The 19,711-nt window shown below is 45.3% G+C and overlaps 4 protein-coding genes across 4 annotated transcripts; 3 read left to right on the top strand and 1 right to left on the bottom strand.

Annotated features, from left to right (window-relative positions):
- The first annotated feature begins 3,438 nt into the window (after positions 1 to 3,438).
- On the top strand, positions 3,439 to 6,683 carry CDEST_08025 (Putative chitin-binding, type 1, NodB domain, glycoside hydrolase/deacetylase, beta/alpha-barrel). Its single transcript, XM_062924184.1, has 2 exons — positions 3,439 to 5,838; positions 5,905 to 6,683. The coding sequence occupies exons 1-2, from the start codon at positions 4,360 to 4,362 to the stop codon at positions 6,472 to 6,474; spliced, it is 2,049 nt and encodes a 682-aa protein (XP_062780235.1). The 5' UTR covers positions 3,439 to 4,359; the 3' UTR covers positions 6,475 to 6,683.
- Positions 6,684 to 7,347: 664 nt separating this feature from the next.
- CDEST_08024 (Putative metal-dependent hydrolase, composite domain superfamily) lies at positions 7,348 to 8,740 on the bottom strand (the record flags this gene model as incomplete). The annotated part of the gene is made up of 2 exons (XM_062924183.1): positions 7,348 to 8,367; positions 8,429 to 8,740. The coding sequence occupies 2 exons, from the start codon at positions 8,738 to 8,740 to the stop codon at positions 7,348 to 7,350; spliced, it is 1,332 nt and encodes a 443-aa protein (XP_062780234.1).
- A 1,091-nt stretch (positions 8,741 to 9,831) lies between these two features.
- CDEST_08023 (Putative alpha/beta hydrolase-1, fumarylacetoacetase-like protein) lies at positions 9,832 to 11,735 on the top strand (the record flags this gene model as incomplete). The annotated part of the gene is made up of 3 exons (XM_062924182.1): positions 9,832 to 10,422; positions 10,478 to 10,666; positions 10,728 to 11,735. The coding sequence occupies 3 exons, from the start codon at positions 9,832 to 9,834 to the stop codon at positions 11,733 to 11,735; spliced, it is 1,788 nt and encodes a 595-aa protein (XP_062780233.1).
- A 131-nt stretch (positions 11,736 to 11,866) lies between these two features.
- On the top strand, positions 11,867 to 13,415 carry CDEST_08022 (Putative protein kinase; the record flags this gene model as incomplete). Its single annotated transcript, XM_062924181.1, has 4 exons — positions 11,867 to 12,106; positions 12,504 to 12,756; positions 12,815 to 13,079; positions 13,127 to 13,415. The coding sequence occupies 4 exons, from the start codon at positions 11,867 to 11,869 to the stop codon at positions 13,413 to 13,415; spliced, it is 1,047 nt and encodes a 348-aa protein (XP_062780232.1).
- Between the last annotated feature and the right edge of the window lie 6,296 nt (positions 13,416 to 19,711).

The raw sequence follows: 19,711 nt of genomic DNA, 5'->3' as shown, positions 1-19,711 counted from the left end.
TGGAGTTTACTGCGGCTTTAAGAGAGCTGCTATGCGGGTGGCCGGGCCTAGTCGGCGGTGACGAGTCTTCGTCTCGATACTAAATACCCTGAACGATCTTACTTCTTCGGGACGAAATCTCACGGTGCGAACCCTCCCGGATGAATCCTCCGATAGGTCCGTGAAAGTCGGAGCCCCCCCTACTTTTCGTTTCACGCAATTGCTAGACTCATTCTATTTGAAAGATAAAGAGAAAGAGGCAGCGGATGAAACGAGTCAACTGAATAAGATAAGCTAGGCAGAAACCCATCAAATTCTGCCTTGCTTGTGAGCTTTATAGTCCCGGAGGCTCGGCTGACAACCGTGGCCATATCATCGTGGTGGCGCGTTACTGAAATTGATTCGGATCCCGGCCTGGACAGCACCTACATGGAGAGGAGTTGCTTGTTCTCCCCCAAGGAAAACGACACTATTTACAGCTTGGATGTTCTCAGGAAAGCCCTCTGCAACGTTCTGTCAGAGACATTGGTTGGCCTTGCGCTATCAGAGGGGCGAAACCTCATGGACGATGATAGGGTCCGCCACTCTCCAGTCAAGTCAATGTTCAGAGATGGGAACGTACCTCGATGCCTTCTATATATATAGTCGCAGAGACCGAGTTTTATAGCTTTGCGGTTCCTGTTACGCGTACCGATGCAATCAAACTTTCTTAAGGCCATTTTCGAAAGCCTCTCATTTTTTATCGACGCCCGAGCAAGAATTCAACGTCCTTTATGCAGCACATATCATTATTCCCGAGCGAACGGCTGAAACGTTTGGTTCAAACCAGTGGCACTTGACTCTTGGTAGTATAAAGGATTCGACGGCTCAACAACTGCTAACAGCTGGTTTGGCTTGCGAAACATCAGAAACCCTCGCAGAATGTCCATATCAGAACAAGATGCAATTACCCCGGCTCGTGAGGCCTAGTGTGTCTGCTCGACAGTATGGTTGCAAGTCCCAATTCGCGTTTTGGAATTTTGAATATGGTCTTGAACACCAGAAAGTAAAGATGCCCAAGTTTTCAACCTCAGTCTCCTGAAAACAGCCGACGAAACGATGAGGCGAAAGTGCCTCCAGATTGCTGCACCATGAAGGTATGTCCAGATGACGACCGATGCTTTAGATAGGTAGGCTCTTTGATGCAGGGCAAATAGGGAGTCTCCGAGCGACTTTCAGATGATCGCTGACGATAGTCTCTAATATTCGTCCGCACGTGGACGTGCAAGCTCGGGTATTCGCCGCGGCACGTTTCACAAGAGTATAGAAAAGATCATATATACTCGCATGCAAAAAATGCTGGGCGACACTAGCGAATCGGGTTGTTGATCATCAATCGATAGCTATCCGATCAAAAGTCTATTAGACGAGCACTCTGCGGGATGGGAGTTGATAAACAGCAGTATCCCGGTCTCGTGATTTCCGAATACGGGGTTGAGCGTGGAAACCTGCCGTTTGGGGTAAACTTTCAGTCGTACGAAACTCTGTTTCGGCCCAGGTGGAATAGTGGATGCAAGTCGACTACAGGTAAGTGCCGTACGGCAGACTTTACAGGTATAGCGTGACATGCGCTCAAGTAAAGTTTCTCAAATTTCCTGTTTTGGTCAATAAAAAAGGTAAAGTCTCCGAATTTACCACTTCTGGCGGAGGTACAAGTATGAGCTCGCTGCTGTAAATGTGGCTGGCTGCTGGTTGGGGATTGTGTACCATGTGTTTTCGTACAAGAACGTTGTCGCCAAACCTTTAGTTAGTTGCTAGCGTTGAGTGAACAGTTTTATGCATTTCCGCCGTCACTGCCCAAGGACATAACACACTTAAGCGCTCCATTTGTTTGTGACACATGGACAGAAGATATTGAAGAAGACGTTGAAGGAAGCTCCAAAGTCGAACCCGCTCCGTTGGAGACATGTCTCCGACAAACAAGAGCGAACGGACCAGGGCTCTACCCGTGCATTGATCAGACTGGTCCGTGCCCCACTGTCTCATGGCGTGGCATCATATGCGCCAAGATCAACGGGACGCTGGTCATAAAGGGGGTTAACTGGACCGTCGCCGGCGGGCTGTGATGGCTGGGCAAAACTTTCTTTTTGGTGTGTGACACCGCGGTGGAAAGGGGGAGGGGGGAAGCCAACACTTCAGCTGCCATCCGAATGGCGAAGGTGACCCAATGGAAACGGGAGATGCGAGATGGAACATGGCAAGCCTTTTAAGGTCTCAGACAAGAGGAAGAGGAGGAGGAGGAGAAGGAGAAGGAGGAGCAACAGGAGGATGAGGGCGCGCTCAATAATTCCCGCCCCGACAACGCACATAGTCTCACTGTGAACACACACACACACACACACACACTGTACTGATATGGCTACGCTGAATAAGGAAAGCCGCGGCGGCGAGCAAAGTCAACAATGGCACCATTGTGTCCGGATTCTGGACCGTACGATCGAATGGCTGTGCGGACGTACGCGAGGTCTCTCGGGTCGGGAACCCTGCGATGAACTTGTTTGGCTCCAACAAACAAGCAGCCAGCCCCTGTTTTTGCCCCTGACAGCTCGCAGCGTCCGCCGTCACCCAACACATGCGGCCGCCCCCCCTTGCAAGCGCTTACCGTGTGACGATGTCTGCGCTCTGGTTCCCTCAACGGGCTCCTGTTACCCCCTCTTCTTGTCCCTGTTGGCTGTTGGCCCTAGCGGAGTTGATCCCCGTGGGAAAGAGGGGGAAAGAAATAGGAAAAAAGAAAAGAAAAAAAAAAAAAGGTTGGAAAAAGATCTTTGGTTGTTCCTGCATGACAAGCGTAGGCAGCAGCTGCAGGTACCGACACGTTTCCGTCTCTAGGGCGAGAAATCTCTTCCGAACAAGACCGGATGGTAACAGGGTATCTCTAATTGCGCTCCGCTAATAATGCACCATGTGAATTGTTCGAGGAAGACGGTTAACCAAAGTACCATAAGGGGAGATGATCACCCTAAATTTGATAATTGTGTGTGCAGAGTCCCCAAAGAGTCCAGCTGCAAAAACATGGTGTATGGCCATCCGACCGACCCAGTGTTCAGACTTCGGGAGACGGGGACGAGACCACAGCCTTTCATCTTATATACGTGACATGTCGCTGGGGAGAAGGAGAGGCGACGAATTCCGGGCCTCGTCGTCTTTGCCTCGTCTGCCCGTCGGAGCATTCCCGGAGGGGACGGACAATGGTGCGCGCCGACACAAGCAGCACTAAGCTGGATACAGCATATTGTGTGGGTAAAAATGCCGAGTCATGCGGTCCTTGATTGGCCCAGGTGAAGCTCATAAATTGCCCAAGAACAACGTGTAAAGTCAAAACGGCGGGGGGAGGTAACGGGGGGTTTAACGGCGCTCTCTTTTAACCGGGCGAGGTTGAACCTGTTGTCATATGGGTTTCTCTTAGAAAAGGCCGCCCCGCCCGGATTCTGATATTGAGTGTCTTGGCAAAATCCTGTGGTGATGTCGGGCTCGGCAACGTTTGTTCGGACCTCTCCGCCATCACGATTCACGATTCACGAGTCCCACGACGACCACTACTCACTCACTCACCAGTGCCGCCACATACGTACAACAAGACTGACTGAACTTGGTATGGCATCTTAGCGCGTGGGAGGAAAGCGCTCAAATCTCCAATTCTAAAACATCCCGGATCCTGCGTGTCCCAATATTCGTCGCCTTTGCTAAACTGCTAGTGTGCGCGTTGCAAGGATGGCCAACAAGCTATTTCCGTAGCCCATCCGTCATCTTATCTCCCGGCGCCCGCGGCGTTTGGACCTTGCAGCCGCGCCATGTATGTATGATGTACACTACGGTGTAGTCCCCCCCCCTTCTCGACCTTTACGACGCTTCTTAGCAAGTCAGGCAAGCCCGCAGCCCGCCAAGTCGAGCTAAGAGGACCCTCCTTTGCTTTTTTCGAGCATGGGCTGTGCAGTGCATCGACCTGAGCGAGGGTATCCCCAGGCATGACTCGGCCTTGTTTTTGCTCCTTGGTACCCGGGTCTCTTGGCTTTGGTCGTGAAGCTTGGCAATTACAACGGGATGAACGCGAAGGGGAGGAGGGGAGAGAGAACAAGTGCTGACAGCCCGCATCTCATGCGGAACAGCCTTGGCAGAACCTTGACGGGATATATGGGCGGCCTACCTGACCGAGTTGGTTACGCAGTTCCTCTTCCCTCTCTTTCTTCGCTCGCTCTGTCTGTCACTCACTCTCTCTCTCTCTTACACTAGCCAACAGTCAGGTCTCGCTCCCAAGACCGCGTCATTCGTTTTTCTTATACCATACCAAAGTCATTCTTTACATAATACCTCTCAACTAGTCACTCTTTCAGATCAACCGAGATGCATTTCAAGACCGTCGCCGCGTCGCTCCTCGTGGCCGGAGCGGCTGCCACCCCCTTCCGCCGCCAGACCTCCAACGAGACCTACTGCGACGAGGACGTCCCCGTCCCCAAGCCTAGCACCACCAAGGCTCACTTCCCCCCGTACCCCGTGAACACCACCATTCCCGGTGTCCCCTCAAACCCCGGTGGCTCATACCCGGGCTCGGGCTCAAACCCTGGCTCGGGTTCTGGCTCTGGTTCTGGTTCTGGTTCTTACCCGGGCTCTGGCTCCGGCTCCGGCTCCGGCTCTGGTTCTGGTTCTGGTTCTTACCCGGGGTCCGGCTCCGGCTCTAACACTGGTTCCGGCTCTGGATCTGGCTCTGGGTCTGGCTCCGGTTCTGGTTCTGGTTCTGGTTCTGGCTCTGGCTCTGGCTCTGGCTCTGGCTCTGGCTCTGGCTCTGGCTCTGGCTCTGGCTCTGGCTCTGGCTCTGGCTCTGGCTCTGGCTCTGGCTCTGGCTCTGGCTCTGGCTCTGGCTCTGGCTCTGGCTCTGGCTCTGGCTCTGGCTCTGGCTCTGGCTCTGGCTCTGGCTCTGGCTCTGGTTACAACCCCGGATCTGGCTCTGGCTCCGGATCTGGCTCTGGCTCTGGCTCTGGCTCTGGATCTTACCCGGGCTCTGGTTCCAACCCTGGATCCGGCGCTGGCGGCTCGTGGCCCTCTGCCTCTGCGAAGCCCTCTTTCCCTGGCGGCAACGTTCCCTCGTACCCGGGCAAGCCGACTGCTGGCTCTTCGTACGTCCCCTTCCCTCTGAACACCACCGTTCCCACCGCTGCCCCCTCCTTCACGACCATCCCCGGTGTTGCTCTTCCCACCGAGCCCGTCGCCATTCCCAGTACCACCGTGCCCGTCGGCAGCAACGACACCGCCACGGCCTCCGGCTCCAGCTCCGCTCTGCCCATCTCTACCGCTCCTGCCACCACGATCCCTTACGGTGTTGCCATCACCAGCTGCACTGTCGAGGGTGACTTTGCTCTCACCTTTGACGACGGTCCTTTCACTTACACCAGCCACGTCCTGGACCTCCTGGCTGAGGCTGGCGCCAAGGCCACCTTCTTCATCAACGGCGAGAACTTTGGCAACATCAACGACTTCCAGGACGTCGTCAAGCGCATGGACGCCGAGGGCCACCAAATCGGCTCTCACACCTACAGCCACCCTGACCTCGCTACTCTGGGTGACGCCGACATCATCCCCGAGATGACCTCGCTCGAGGACGCCATCATCAACATCATCGGAAAGTACCCCACGTACATGCGCCCGCCCTTTTTCAGCTGGAACGACAACACCCTCTCCATCCTCAAGGCTCTCGAGTACCACGTCATCCACGCCGATGTCGACTCCTTGGACTACGCCAACAACGCGCCTCTTGGCAACCTGACCAGTGTCGGCATCTTCGAGAGGGGTGTTGACGCCGGTGGTTCCATCGCTCTGGCCCACGAGGTAAGTTTTACAAACTTAAAAACCTAGATTAACCATGTGAAAAGCCATTGCTGACTTGCTCCAAAGGTCCACCAGAACACCGCCGAGTACCTCGTCCCCGAGTTCCTCCGCATCATCAAGGAGAAGAACCTCCGCGCCGTCACCGTCGGTGAGTGCCTGGGCGACCCCAAGGCCAACTGGTACAAGACCAAGCGCACCTCGACCCCGACCGCCACCGCCTCCAGGATCGTCGTTTCCATCACCAGCACCGCTACCCCTACCGGCGTCATCGGCCCCGACGGCGCCTGCGGCGGCTCCGAGGGCTACGTCTGCGAGGCCGGCGCCTGCTGCAGCGAGTACGGATTCTGCGGCACCTCCCAGGCCTACTGCGGCGTTGGTTGCCAGCCTCTCTTCGGCGTCTGCGGCGTTGCCGCCCCGGCCCCGGCCCCCTCCGGCGGATCGGCCACCGGCACCGCCAGCGCCCCTGCTGCCACTCAGACCGGCGCCACCGGTGGTGTGAGCCCCGACAGCTCCTGCGGCGGTGCCAACGGCTACACGTGCCCCGGCACCACCTGCTGCAGCGAGTACGGCTTCTGCGGTGACACCACCGCTCACTGCGGTGTCGGCTGCCAGCCCCTCTTCGGCACCTGCGCTTAAGTGGCGTGTTGGGCCGGGTAGAGAGTAGTGTTGTGTATGTGTGGGTGTGGGTGTGTGTGTAATATTCGCCGTATGTCAAGAGCCATGTCGTTGGCTTGGAACAAAATTTTCTTTTACATATATCCTGAAAGAGCTGTGCATAGAGTCAATAGAGTGTATCTACTTCATCAACGATGCGGCCACATACCATACATGCATCACATCGCCACCCACTGCTTCAAGAATATCATCATGACTGTGAATTAACGCGGCTTGCCAAGCTCTAAGAGTGTGGGCTGAAACGATCGACTTCGGTGGCTCGAACCATTAGTGTGCCAAGACGACCCGGTCGTTTTGGAGAAACACCCCACAGCCCGCCCTAAAGGAATGCCGAATTAGCTGGCGGCTGGCTTGGGATCGACGAGAAAGGAAGATCCTTTCTGAGAGTGAGTTGTTGCAGATCTGATCACGTCATGACTTGGGAACCACGGATCAAATTACGGCTGCGGGAGTCTAAATCTAGATTCTTATATGTCGAGGAGCCATATAACCAGGTCATTGAGCAATTAGTTGCAAAAATGTCCCGTTCAACCAACCCCTTACAGATGGAATGCAAAACATGACTCTTCGTCTCTTTTGATGCACTCACTGTTCTGATCAAGTGTCTTGCAACGTTTTGTCAAACCCGATGACGAGCAGACACATCCTCAACCTTGGTACGACAGCCTTGAAAATGCCAAGGTGATAGATAATTTGAGCGCACAATAGATGGATGACAATGGTCCAAATGAAGATCGCTTGTAATACATGAGATGTTCGTGCGAACAGCAACTACACCTGCCCGTCGATACCATTCAAAGACGATATCAGACCGACTCAGTTGGATCATGACTGTCAAAACGGGTTGTCGCAGGTCTCAGCCTTCACGTCTTGAAAGACCGACGCGGATATTCCGTCTCTCCATACGGACTTGATCCGCAGAGAGCGCCCGTCGTTGGCGGCCAGCGACTCAAACACATCCCCTTGGACGAGAACCAAGTCGGCCTTCTTCCCGGCCTCGATGCGGCCTCGGTCATTGAACCTGAACCGGTCGGCCGTGACGGACGTGGCCGACTTGAGGACGTCGAACGGGGTCATGCCGACTTCCTTCACCATCAGCCGCATCTCCATGTGCATTCCGAGACCGTAAGGGAATCCGAACCCCATCCCGGCGGCATCGGTTCCCAGGACCAGAGGAACGCCGGCTTTGTACAGGGCTCTCGTGTTCGCGTACGCGTTATGGATGGAGGCCCTCGGCTTCTGGCTAGCCGCCAGTCCCAGTGGTTGTCCCGCGGTTTTCTGGATAAGCAGTCGCTGGGCGAAGGGGTCTTGTAAGAACGAGTCCTGGAACCCCAAGCCCTCGTCGGTCTGTGACGCAGCAAGACCGAGGGTTGGGTTGCAGTGCGCTTTGTTGTCCAGCATGAGCTGGATGTAGTCGTCGCTCGGCGGCTGGTCGAGGAAGATATGGGTCAGGCCGTCGGCGCCGGCGCGAAGGAGGTCCATGGCGCCGGCATAGCTGAGCGCATGCCCCGTGGCGATGACGCCGTACTTGTGAGCAGCGGCCACCACGGCTTTCTGGATGTCCAGGGGAGGCCGCGGGAGGTCCATGCCAAGCGAGTCGCCGACTTCGTGGAACATCTCGATGTAGGAAACCCCGGTCTCCTCGACCTGCTTCCTGATGAAGGGATCGGCCTCTTCCGGTCTGCTTAGTATTGTCCACTTGGAGACAATCTGGTCTATGAGGTGATCGCTGCAAGGAACATTCGATAGCTCTTTCTCGAGCACCTGAAGTGGCCACCCGCCGTGAACGAGCGCGCCGGAACCGGCAAACTTGAAGTCGGCGTAGATGGACTTAGTCACCGGGTCGTCAGCGAGCTAGAAGACATCATTACGAATTAGAACTTCTTCACCAGGAAGACATGGCCCATCAACGCACCCTCTTCAGGTTTTCATTGGTTTCGATATCATTTTGCATGTCGCACACTGTCGTAACGCCGAAGCTCAAAGACTGCTCGAGGCAGCTGGTGTTCCCGGAGGGCGCGTGGATATGGGCATCGATCAAGCCTGGGATGACCGTGTCTCCAGGCCGCAGTATCACAGGAAATGTGTCGTTGAGTGGCGTAGGCAAGTCTCCCGGGCCAACCTGGGCGATTTTGCCATTCAAGACGTGCACAAAACCCCTGTCGATGGTCGCGGTCCCGGTGAATATCTTGACGTCTTGGAGCAGGAAAGAGTTGGATAGAGCCATTCTGGCGGGTTCTTGTTCCAGCCGACTAGTTGCAGCCTGACTTTGTCTTCACTTGGGACACTTTAGGTGGCAAGGTAAGTTGATCGAGAAGTGAACGATCAGACTGCCGGGTAGAGAACCCTAGGCAACTCACCGAATTTACGAGGTTGTGAGGAGGGGTTTTTATCTTCGCGGCTTCAACCAGACATTGCATCTAGTACTGGGACACTCGTCATCTTGGTCCACACACGGAGTAAGGCGAAGTCCGTATGCCAAGACAAACTATTGAATCATCAAGCCGTCAAGGCTGGATGCGAGCTTTACAGACGCCGATGTTGAGCAAACGCCGAATGCATGTACACGCCGACAAGGTGTTAGACCCCGACGGGTAACGTCCCGTCGTCACATGGCGTGGTGTCTTTAGCAGACGGTGTTTGGAATTACTACGGACACTTGAGAAGTCCAGGATGGTGTGATTTCTTGGCAACCAGTGTTTATACTTTCCAGAGGCAGACAGACTATTGAGTATGTGTGTCAAGCTGGTCCCGCGGTCTGATTCTGTGACTGGCGGGTAGCGAGCGTCTCAAGGCTTAATGCTTCCACTATGCTGGCGCCATCAGAGGACTCACGGCATGTGTGCATCCTCTTGCATTTCCCAACGTCCGGAATATGATAGCTTGGCAGTCTTCAAGCTTGTAGAATGAACCTGTTCGGAAGCATTCACCAGTCTCACGTAACAGATGTAACCTTTTCAAGTTCGCGGCCCATTTGCGGTGGGAAAGCAAAGTCGTGGCAACAAGACCTTGGTCCTTTTGCCCTCTTATACGTTGCTTTGTATTCGAGTGTCTTGTATTGTGATTGAGAACGGAATTTAAATCCACAGCTAGTCATGGCTGTCGTTATGCTCTGTAGTGAACCCCTCAAGTGTGGAGTTACCTTCGGTCACAAGTGGGCCGCGAGATAAGACGAGATTCGCGGGAAATGGTATCATCGGCCAAGTTTTCGCTCTTGCAACATCAACAACATCTGCGAGTTGAACCAAGTATTGTCGTCGAATTTATAATATCTATAATAGGCAGTGTGGACTTTCTACGGAAAACCCGGAAGCCATCATGACGAGTTATCTTGAAGGCCCGGCCAACTTTGTTGCCTACCTCCAGAGGGACGTCTCTCGCATCGGCCACCTGGATCTGGCCAGGCAGACCATCCAACCTCTCAGCTTCGACTCTGGAACTCCCGTGGAGAACCTCTACCAGGTCATCGAGGCATCCGCTGCTCAATATGTTGCCGCCGGGTCAGTCGTGTCGGTGAGCGATGTCAAACTCCTGCCCCCGATATCGGGTCGGGATGTCCTCGCCGTTGGCAAGAATTACATGGAACATGCCAAAGAATTCAACAGCTCCGGCTACGACAGCTCCGACAAAGTCGATCGGCCCAGCCACCCTGTCATTTTCACGAAGCGTGCGACCTCCATCATTGCCCACGGCGACGAGATTCATCTGCATCAAGGTTTCACCGAGAGCGCCGACTATGAGGGAGAGATTGGCGTTATCATCGGGAAAGCCGGCTACCGGATCAGCGAAGAAGATGCCTGGGACTTCGTCTGGGGTTACACCATTATCAACGACTTGACAGCCAGAGAAAGGCAGCGCGACCACAAACAGTTCTACATTGGCAAATCCCCAGACACCTTCTGCCCAATGGTACATGCCCCACATCGTATATAGATAACATGGACAAAGCTAACATCAAATCCAGGGTCCAATTGCGGTCGCGAAGGAGAATCTACCTGACCAGGGGAGGTCTCTGCGTCTTCAGACACATGTGAATGGACAGCTGCGCCAAGATGCTACTCTGAACGATCTAATATTCTCCATCCCTCGGCTCATCGCCACGCTTTCTGCGGGCCAGACATTGCAGCCTGGCGATGTGCTCGCTACCGGAACGGTGAGTCCATGCTGTCACACTTATTAAACTCCACGCGTTGGTACTAACGATACAAAAACAGCCCGCTGGCGTTGGGCTTGGTCTCAGCCCGCCGACCTATCTCAAATCTGGTGATGAGATTGCGATTTCCGTCACGGGGCTGGGAACCTTGAAGAACACTGTTGCTGAATCCTCGAAGGAGAACCTGACGATGGTACGGATTCGGAAAGAGGCCCGAAGCACGGCATTTAGACTGAACAACGGGGAGAAGTCATCTCAAGGCCGAGTGGGCTTGACCCCAAAACTGAATGGTTTGAGCGGGATCAGCTATCAGCGCCTTGGATCAGGAGACGAGAAGTTTGTCTTCATCCACGGTCTGGGGGGAACCAAAGACTATTGGACTCCTCTGATATCAACGTTGTCTCTCCCGAACAGGGCCTCTGTGCATCTTTACGATTTCGAAGGCCACGGGCTGACGCCGACATCTCCTACGCAGAAACTGACCATCAGCCACTTGGCTTCTGAGCTCAAAAGCGTCTTCGACCGGGCCGATACTTCACCGCAGTCTCCTGCGACTGTGGTAGCACATTCTGTAGGGTGTCTCATCGCCATTCATTTCGCCTTGGAGTACCCGGACCTCGTCAAGAAGTTGGTACTCTTCGGACCACCACCGTCCTCGCTCCCAAATCCCACGCCGGATGTTTGGTTTAGTATCGCTGAGCAGGCAAGAAGCCACGGTATGAGCGGGATCGTGGATGGGATCGTTTCAACTCAAGTATCGGACTACACGAAGATGAACAATCCTTTGGCCGTGGCTGCAGTCCGCCTCAGTCTGCTCGGGCAAGACCCAGAGGCGTATGCAAAGGCATGCTCGGCCCTTGCTTTGGGAGACTCTGCCGACTTTAGCCAACTGAACATCGAGACACTCTTAGTCACCGGACGATATGATCCGGTGTCGTCACCTTCGGTCGTTGAGGACTACGCGAAGAGAAACGCTCACTCGCGATTAGTTGTCCTTCCCAATGTAGGCCATTGGCACGTCTTCGAGGACGTAGTTGGTGTCGGCCAGAGCCTTCAAAACTTTTTGTAAATGGATACTATTGGCTCGAAGAACCATGATAACTGTGACTAAGCTCGGTTGGTTGCTGTCGTGGTGTCAAGAACCCCCCCCGCATTCGCTCAATTTGCGTGGTCTCCCCCGCCCGCCTCCTCCCGTCGCATATGAGCACTCGCCGGGGCATCCACGAAACCCCAGACGTCGAGAGAATGTCGTCTCCGCCATTGACCCCTCCCAGAGAGAAGCCAACTTCGAGGAAAGAGTACAGGTTTCGCGTGACCGGCACGCCCTGCGAATGGGCCGAGTCTTACCGACTTGGCGGATTCCATCCTGTACACTTCGGCGACGTTTTCAAAGGTCGATACGAAGTGATACGAAAGCTCGGAAACGGATCTTTTGGCACGGTATGGCTTGCATTAGATTCCATGTGAATGCTTCTACCATTTCGGGAAAACTTTAGAGAGAAGCTTACAAACCGTGCAAAGGATCTCCGCATATGTTGCACTGAAAATCGAGGTCGCTGGGCGGCAAGAGCCCAGGGAGTTGCTAATTCAGCAATTTCTGGCCAAGAAAACGGCTGACGATCCATTCTCACGGCATGTCGTCAAACTCTTGGACTCATTCCATCATGACGGTCCCAATGGCAGACGCCTGTGTTTAGTTCTTGAACCGATGGGACCAAGCGTCTCAACGATACTCAATGCTCCTCACAAGACGTACGACCCATTGAACTCCCCAGTTCGACGTTTCGAGACAGACAAAACTAAACGGATTCTTCGCAACGTACTTGCAGGGCTTTAGTTTCTCCACAGCAATGGAGTGGTACATGGAGACCTTCAATTTGGCAACATCCTTTTCGCTCTGCAAGACCTTTCGACCATTGGACCTGAGAAGCTTAAGCAAGACGAAAGTACCTCCAGGATCAATTATCTGCATCGCATTGACGGCAAACCCGACAAGTGGGCACCCAAGTATCTGGCAGCATCCCAACCCCTATCAAAGTACACTATGAAAGAGCCTAATGATGACACAAAACTCTCTGATTTGTGTGGAGGTAAGCGGCTCGGTCTAAAACACCGCCATCAAAGTTGGTATGTCTGACATTTTTACAGCGTTCTTTATCAATGAGCCTCCCGAGAAGATTGTTACACCGATGTCGCTCCGTGCGCCCGAGTTGATTCTTGGTGAGCCTTTCAGCATCGGTGTTGATATCTGGAGCTTCGGCTGTCTTCTGTTCGAGATTGTCACTGGCACATCCCTTGTCCAGCTACCCCCGTTCGGTCTGAGCGACGAGGCTCTGAAGGATGAGCACCTGATTCAGTTAACCGATATCATTCAACCTCTGCCTGAGAACCTGATCGAAAAATGGCCTGCTTCGTCAAAATGTTACGGATCCAGGGGGAGCGCTTGAATACGAGGCCCAGGGATTTTGATGAAGATGATTTAGGCGAAGGAGATGACGGTCACGAGGATACAGAGGGGGACGTCGTTGGCTTTAACGACAATGACGACTTTGGCTTCGACATTGGAGAGCGGATTCCACCGCAAACGCTGGATTCCCTCGAAAAGCTAATCAGCGACAACAAGGCAGCCGATGTTGATGAAGCCGAGGAAAAGAAGATGACGTCATTGCTGCGGTCTATATTCCAGTATAATCCCGCAAGACGACCTTCCGCCGCAGATCTGCTGGAGCATGCGTGGCTCAAAGGTTGAGGTATTAAAGGGCTTCTCGGTACAGCGTTTGTTTTCACATGATCAAGGAATGAAGTACAAGACTTTCACAATTTCATGCCATCGTTGTTAATCTGCATTGTGCTTAAATAGGTTGCATAAGACTACTAGGCAATATTTGTTAAAGATCTAACGTACATGCATAGCAAGTAGCCTATTATAGTAAGTAGCCTACCTCTACCTACGCTCTAGCTATTTATATAAGTTGATTAAGTAGCATTATATAAAATTAATTAGAACTACTTATTATCCTCTTCTTTAAAGGTTTTTTATACTACTTAATATGTTTATACGTTATATCTAGTCTTTTTGCAATTGCTATATTGCTAACTGCATAATTTACCCCCCTTTATATAAGCCTTCTCCTAATGCATATTTTTGCCTCTAGTATTAACAACCTCTAGAATAGGCTACATGCGCAAAAGCAGCACCTACTAAAACAACCTACCCTACTAAAATAGTCTAGCAGCGCGCAGCGCTGCTAGGCTGTTAGTAGGGCTAAAAGCAAAAGTAAGTCCTACTCCTACACACTTAGATTATTAAAAGTTATATAGCAATAAATAGAGGCTTTAATTTTTAGATCTAATTTACTTAAAGCAAGCAAAATAGATTATAATTAATTAAGTAAAGTCCTTTAGAAAGTATAAGTAAAGGTATAAAATTAATACTAATGTCTGCTAATAATAATAATAATGTTACAACCTGAATTCGGTTGGTGACTGATGCAGCCTAGAACGCCCCCTGGCGCAAACAGCAGGGCAGAAGGACACTCACGTATGCAGGCGCATAGTGCAGGCCGAACGACAGAACAGAAGAACTAAGGAAGGTTACATAATAAATTAGTTTGGATTACTAGTGATCTAGCGTAATCCTGCACTAAGGATTAGTAAGCTACTAAACTAATCTAACACTAAGGATTACTAATAGCAAGAAGTAATCTAGTAATAATACTTAAGGATATAAGGACATTTATTCTACATAAATAGATTACCTTTTATAGCTCTTTAGTAATTAACTTTGTAATTATCCCCTTAAATACTCTTAGCACCCTTTACTAGTAACTAACGTTATAACCCCTTGTTAAGTATACAACTGATTACTATATCCTCTAAAGACCTAATCCTTTTAGCATAACTTATAGCACTATTCCCTAGCTTTGTTACCTCAGCTTCTGCTAATAGACACTACCACAGAAAGCCGACTGTAACAAATAAGTCCTACTATCTAGCTAGGCTAATCCTATTTATTATATATAATTAGATTTAAAAATCTAAAAGCTAAGTAGATCTTATAGCCTTTTTCTTCTTATAGCCCTTATAAGCTATACTACCTTATTCTAATTATCCTCTATATACCTTCTAAAGTTATCTTTAATAGAAGTATATACCTAAAAGATAATAAAGAAAAATTAAGCACTTTAGATATATAAAGCGCAACCTACTACTACTATAGAGCTTAGTAGAGGCTATATCTCTTATTTAAAGTATAAGATACTAGCGCCTACTTATAATAAGCTTCTTACTTAAGACTATAGTTAAAGCAACCCTAGCCTTTCTAGTTAGTAGGCTTTAAGAATAGATAAAAGGTACTATTTCTTTATATATTACTTTTTATTTAAGCTTAAAAGTTAACTTATTAATTAATATACTTCTTCTTTATATAAGTCTATATATTTAAGATAGGTATATAGTTTAGGTAGTTAGGGTAGCTAAAGATCTATTTATTGCAAAAAGCGCTAGTAGAAAAAATTAGAGAAGTGCTAAGGTTTTTACTGCTTTTAGTGCTACTATTTTCTAAAGGCTAGGTTAGTATGTATAAAAGGTTACTAAGTAGGCTATTTAAGTCTAAGGTTATAAGAGGGGAGGTATTAGTATTAATTATTAAGGCTAGGCATATAGGCAGCATAGTTGTCTTAAGGTTTATAGGCTTAAGCAGAAGTCTAATAGTGGGGATCTTACCTATATAGACCTAGCTAATAAAATTATTAAAAAGTATATTAATATTGTAGAGGAAAAAATTCTTATATGCAGATTAGAGGTTATAAAATTTGCTAGTAATTTAACTTATTTAGCAACTCTATAGTGCCTTAAGGTAGGTAACCTTCTTCTTTTAGGTATAAAATTTATTAGCTAGGGTTAGTAATAAGAATATTAAGGTAATAAGTCTTTTATAAATATAAGCCTTTATAAACTTAGCTATATAAAGGCTGTAAGACTAAGCGTCTTCTTGCTACTAAGCGTATATAATCTACAAATTAGACTTAAGAATATTAAAAAGATTATCTAAAGCACTATAGTTTTTATAGAGGTTAATAAAGTTAGTTATATAAGTAATAAAATAAGCATTACTATTATCCTTAAAGCTAGAATTAAAGTAGTAGATAGCACTATATAGTTAGTTTATTATTAAACCTATTTAGTATTTACTATTTAAATTAATAAGGAGGATAAAGATCTTATAGGTTTAAATCTTCTTAATATTAATAAAGTCCTTATTAACTTTACTAATAATAATAAGGAAATAATAGTCCTAAAAGTAACTTATAATAAAGAAGTATATTGTTTGTAAAGAGTCTTATAATAATAAAACCTTTATACTTTAAATCTCCTTTAAGCTAAGCTACTCTTTTAAAGCTATAAGGCTTTAAGCGTTATATAGGTTAGTAAGTATTACTTCTATAGTAATAAGAGGTAATACATTTTAGTAGAAATTATTAGTAAAGTTATTAAAGGTAAAGCCTCTCTTATAATATAAATATAGATAGGTAAAAGTCTTAAAGTTAAAAGGTATCTATTAGAGGGGTTTAGTATTACTAGCCTCCTAAAGTTTTAGGTTGTTTAGAGGGTAGTATAAGTTAGGGCTAAGTGTAATGCTAAAATATAGGACTACTAGGGTTTTAGGTAATATTTAAATTAGAAAAGGTAAGAGAGCTACAGAAGTTAAAGGTATAACATCTATAGTTAGGTTTTAGACCTTCTAGATGCCTTTAGCCTAAAGGTTTATAATAATAGTATCCCTATATCTTTTGTTTTAGAAATTTAGGGAGTTTGCAACATCTTAAATTTAAGAAGTAGGTACTAGCAGTAGCAGCAAAGGTTAAAAAGCCTAAAGAGGTTAAGAAGTAGAAGTTATTATTCTCTTTTTGTAGCATCCCTCTTTAAAGTACTTATAGAAGTTAATAGGTATAGTTCTTTAAAGAAGTAAAAATTACCTTCTCTTAAGAAGCAGTATATCTATAAACTTATAAGTAATGCTTATAATCTACTACTATTTAACTTACTTAAAATTACGTAATTAAAGCTTATTAATGCAGCCTATATATAAGATGTTTTTAACCTATTTAAAAAAGGTAAGAGGAGTAGACTATCTATTTATAGTAAAGACCTAATAACTACTAATAGTATAAATATAACTTCTTATATACTATTTAGCGCCTTTTAATTTATATACCTTATAGGCTTACTTAACTATAGCGTTAATATAGTCTTCTGCATACTTATTATTCTAGCATAAGTTAAAGTAGTAAGAGTAAATAGTAGTTTAATTAATTATTAGACTTATGCAAATAGTCTACTGCTTCTGCTAAAAGCCTCTAATATATAAAACCTATTTAAACTTCTAAGCGTTTATAAAACTTTCCTACAATAGGGTAAAGTTATTATTAAAGGTATAGTAAATATAAAGAAAAGGCATATAGTCTTAAGTAAGTAACTATAAGGCTAAGAAGCAGTTAAAAGGCATTAAAAAGCATTTAGCTACTAATAAGGCTTAAAGGTTTAAGATCTTAATTAAAGTAGTGCGTTTATATTTCTTATTAGTAAGGTTAGGCTACTAAACTAAACTATTAGGCCTCTAGCCTAAGAACTTAAGAAGGTTATTAGTTTTAGGTTTATTAAGTATAAGCTACTTATATTCTAGCTAATTAAATCTCTTAAGCATATTATATATAAAGATTGCTTTATAGGGGACTCTTTAGTTAATATTGCTATAGTTAGAATTATAAGTAATTTATTAAGGGTAGTATTTATAATAAAAAGGCTATTACTTTAGGTTAGTATAGCGTTTAGCTCCCTTAATAAGAGTAAAAGTAGAGTAAGCTTGTAAAGCCTATTGCTACTAGATGCTATTAATAAAGTTAGAATTTAAGATAAAGAATTCTTTATCTTAAACTTTATTAAAAGTAATAGCTTAGTAGTAAAGGTTATTTTAGTAGTTTAGGTTATTAGTATCTATTATTAAAGCAAAAAGAATAAGGTAGAGGTATAAAAAAGGGGGTTTTTAGATCTAATTAAGTATAAAAAAAGAGAAAAAGTAATAAAAAGGTAGTAAAGTTATTAAGTATGTTGCTAAGGAGTTATATAACTTAAGATATCTATTTGCAGCAAATGTTGTATGTAAGGAGGGTCTTTTCTTTAAAGAATGTAGAAAAAAGAAGGGTTGTAAAGGTAGTATTGTTTATAAAGAGATAGCTAGTAGTAAAAGTAAAGGCGTATTAAGTATTTAAGTTGTTATTAATAAGTAGAAGTATTTATTTAAGTTAACTAAAGTAGAAGTAGTAGTTTTTATACAGCTAGGTAGAAAGTTAGTTACTAGCCCTATAGTCTTTTCTTTTATTTATTATTACTATTAATAAATTATAAAATCCTTTTATCTAAAGGCTAAGTAAAGCAGTTGCTTTTGCTAAAAGGTAAATAATTGCTTTACTAAATATAAATACAAAAAGGGTGCTTATCTCTATAAGGTAATTATTTTTAACTTCTTTCTCTTTATATTACTATAATAAACTTTTAGGCTTAAGAATCCTTAATTAAGCCTTAAAAACTGCTTTATAATAATAGTAAAGAATACTAACTAACTTTACTCTTATAAGATTACTTTAAAATTAATTTTATAAATAGTATTAACTTTGCTGCTACCTCCTAATAGAAATAGAAATTAGCCTTTATATTACTATTTTTCTAATAGCAATTTATAAGTCTATTTTATACTTTCCCTTAGGCTTTATAAACTATAGCTAACGTTTAGATTGCTTATAGGCTATAGCTTACTTAATCTAGTTTTACTTAAATTTAAAGCCTTAAGATAATGCCTTTTTTAAAGTTAACTTTTTGCCTGCAGCTAAAGAAGGAGATACTCCTAATATAGTAGCAACTAAGTTTTAGTAATATATATTATCTCCTTAAGACCTTAAGCTTCTTTAATAACTTATATAAGGTAAGCATATAGGCCTTTATAGATGTGTATTTATTGCTAAAAGATAAGCTTTTTAAAGTAGAAAGTAGATTTAGAAGCTTTATACTTATAAGCTAGCTAGATTAAGTTTCTTTATATAATCTTTTAGTAGTTAGAACTTTATCTCTTATAACTATTATAAGGCTTAAGCCTATTTGCTTTTTAATAATAATATAGAAGCTTAGACTTATAAACTATACTTTAAGTATATATCTCTTTTTAAAAGGCTTAAAGGTAATAGTATATATAGTAATTATTACTACTATAAGACTATATTAAAATGTTTATATAGTAAAGCTAGCATTTAGAAGAGGTTTAAGTATAATACCTCTAAAAGAGATAGTATAATGCATTATAGTAGTAAAGCAGATAAGTAGAGTATAATCTTTAGTGTAATCTTTTAGACTATTAAAAAGGTATAGTATAACTAGTTTGTTTTTTAGCTATACCTTAATGCTTTTTAAAAGCAGAAGGAGATAATTAAGTGTAACCTAAAGCAGTAGCTTAAGTTAGGTAACTTAGTTTTTATATATTAGTTTCTCTTTAAGGAGGTGTTTAAGAACTATTTAAGGACTTCTTTTAAGATTATACTTTATTGCATTAAGAAGGATAGGTTAAAGTCTTTTTTTAAAAAAAAAGAAGGATATAAAAGTAAGGATAGTAGTTATATAGTATAATTCTAAAATAAAACAATAATTCTTAGATTTAATATAGTATATAGCTTAAGAAAGTAAGGTTATATATTTATATATTAAGTATATCTTTTTTAATTCTATCTCTAGTTTATATAGGAAGGTGCTAAGTAAGTATATAAACTTAAAAAAAGAAGAATATAATAGAGGAATACTTCTTAAATATAGGAAAATAATAAGATGTTTAAAGAATAATACCCTAATGTTTAAGTAATATTTATAAAATATTAGAAAATAGTATACTAAAATAAAAAATATTAAGGCTATATTAGAAAATGTTTAGCTAATGTTAATAAAATGTTACTTAAATAACTTATAAATGCAATAAATATCTAATTCTTAAATCTAATATAT

Source organism: Colletotrichum destructivum, chromosome 5, assembly GCF_034447905.1.
Source record: "Colletotrichum destructivum chromosome 5, complete sequence".
NCBI lineage: Eukaryota > Fungi > Ascomycota > Sordariomycetes > Glomerellales > Glomerellaceae > Colletotrichum > Colletotrichum destructivum.
Note: the sequence above shows the minus strand (reverse complement) of the source record. Positions and strands in the feature narration are given on the sequence as shown.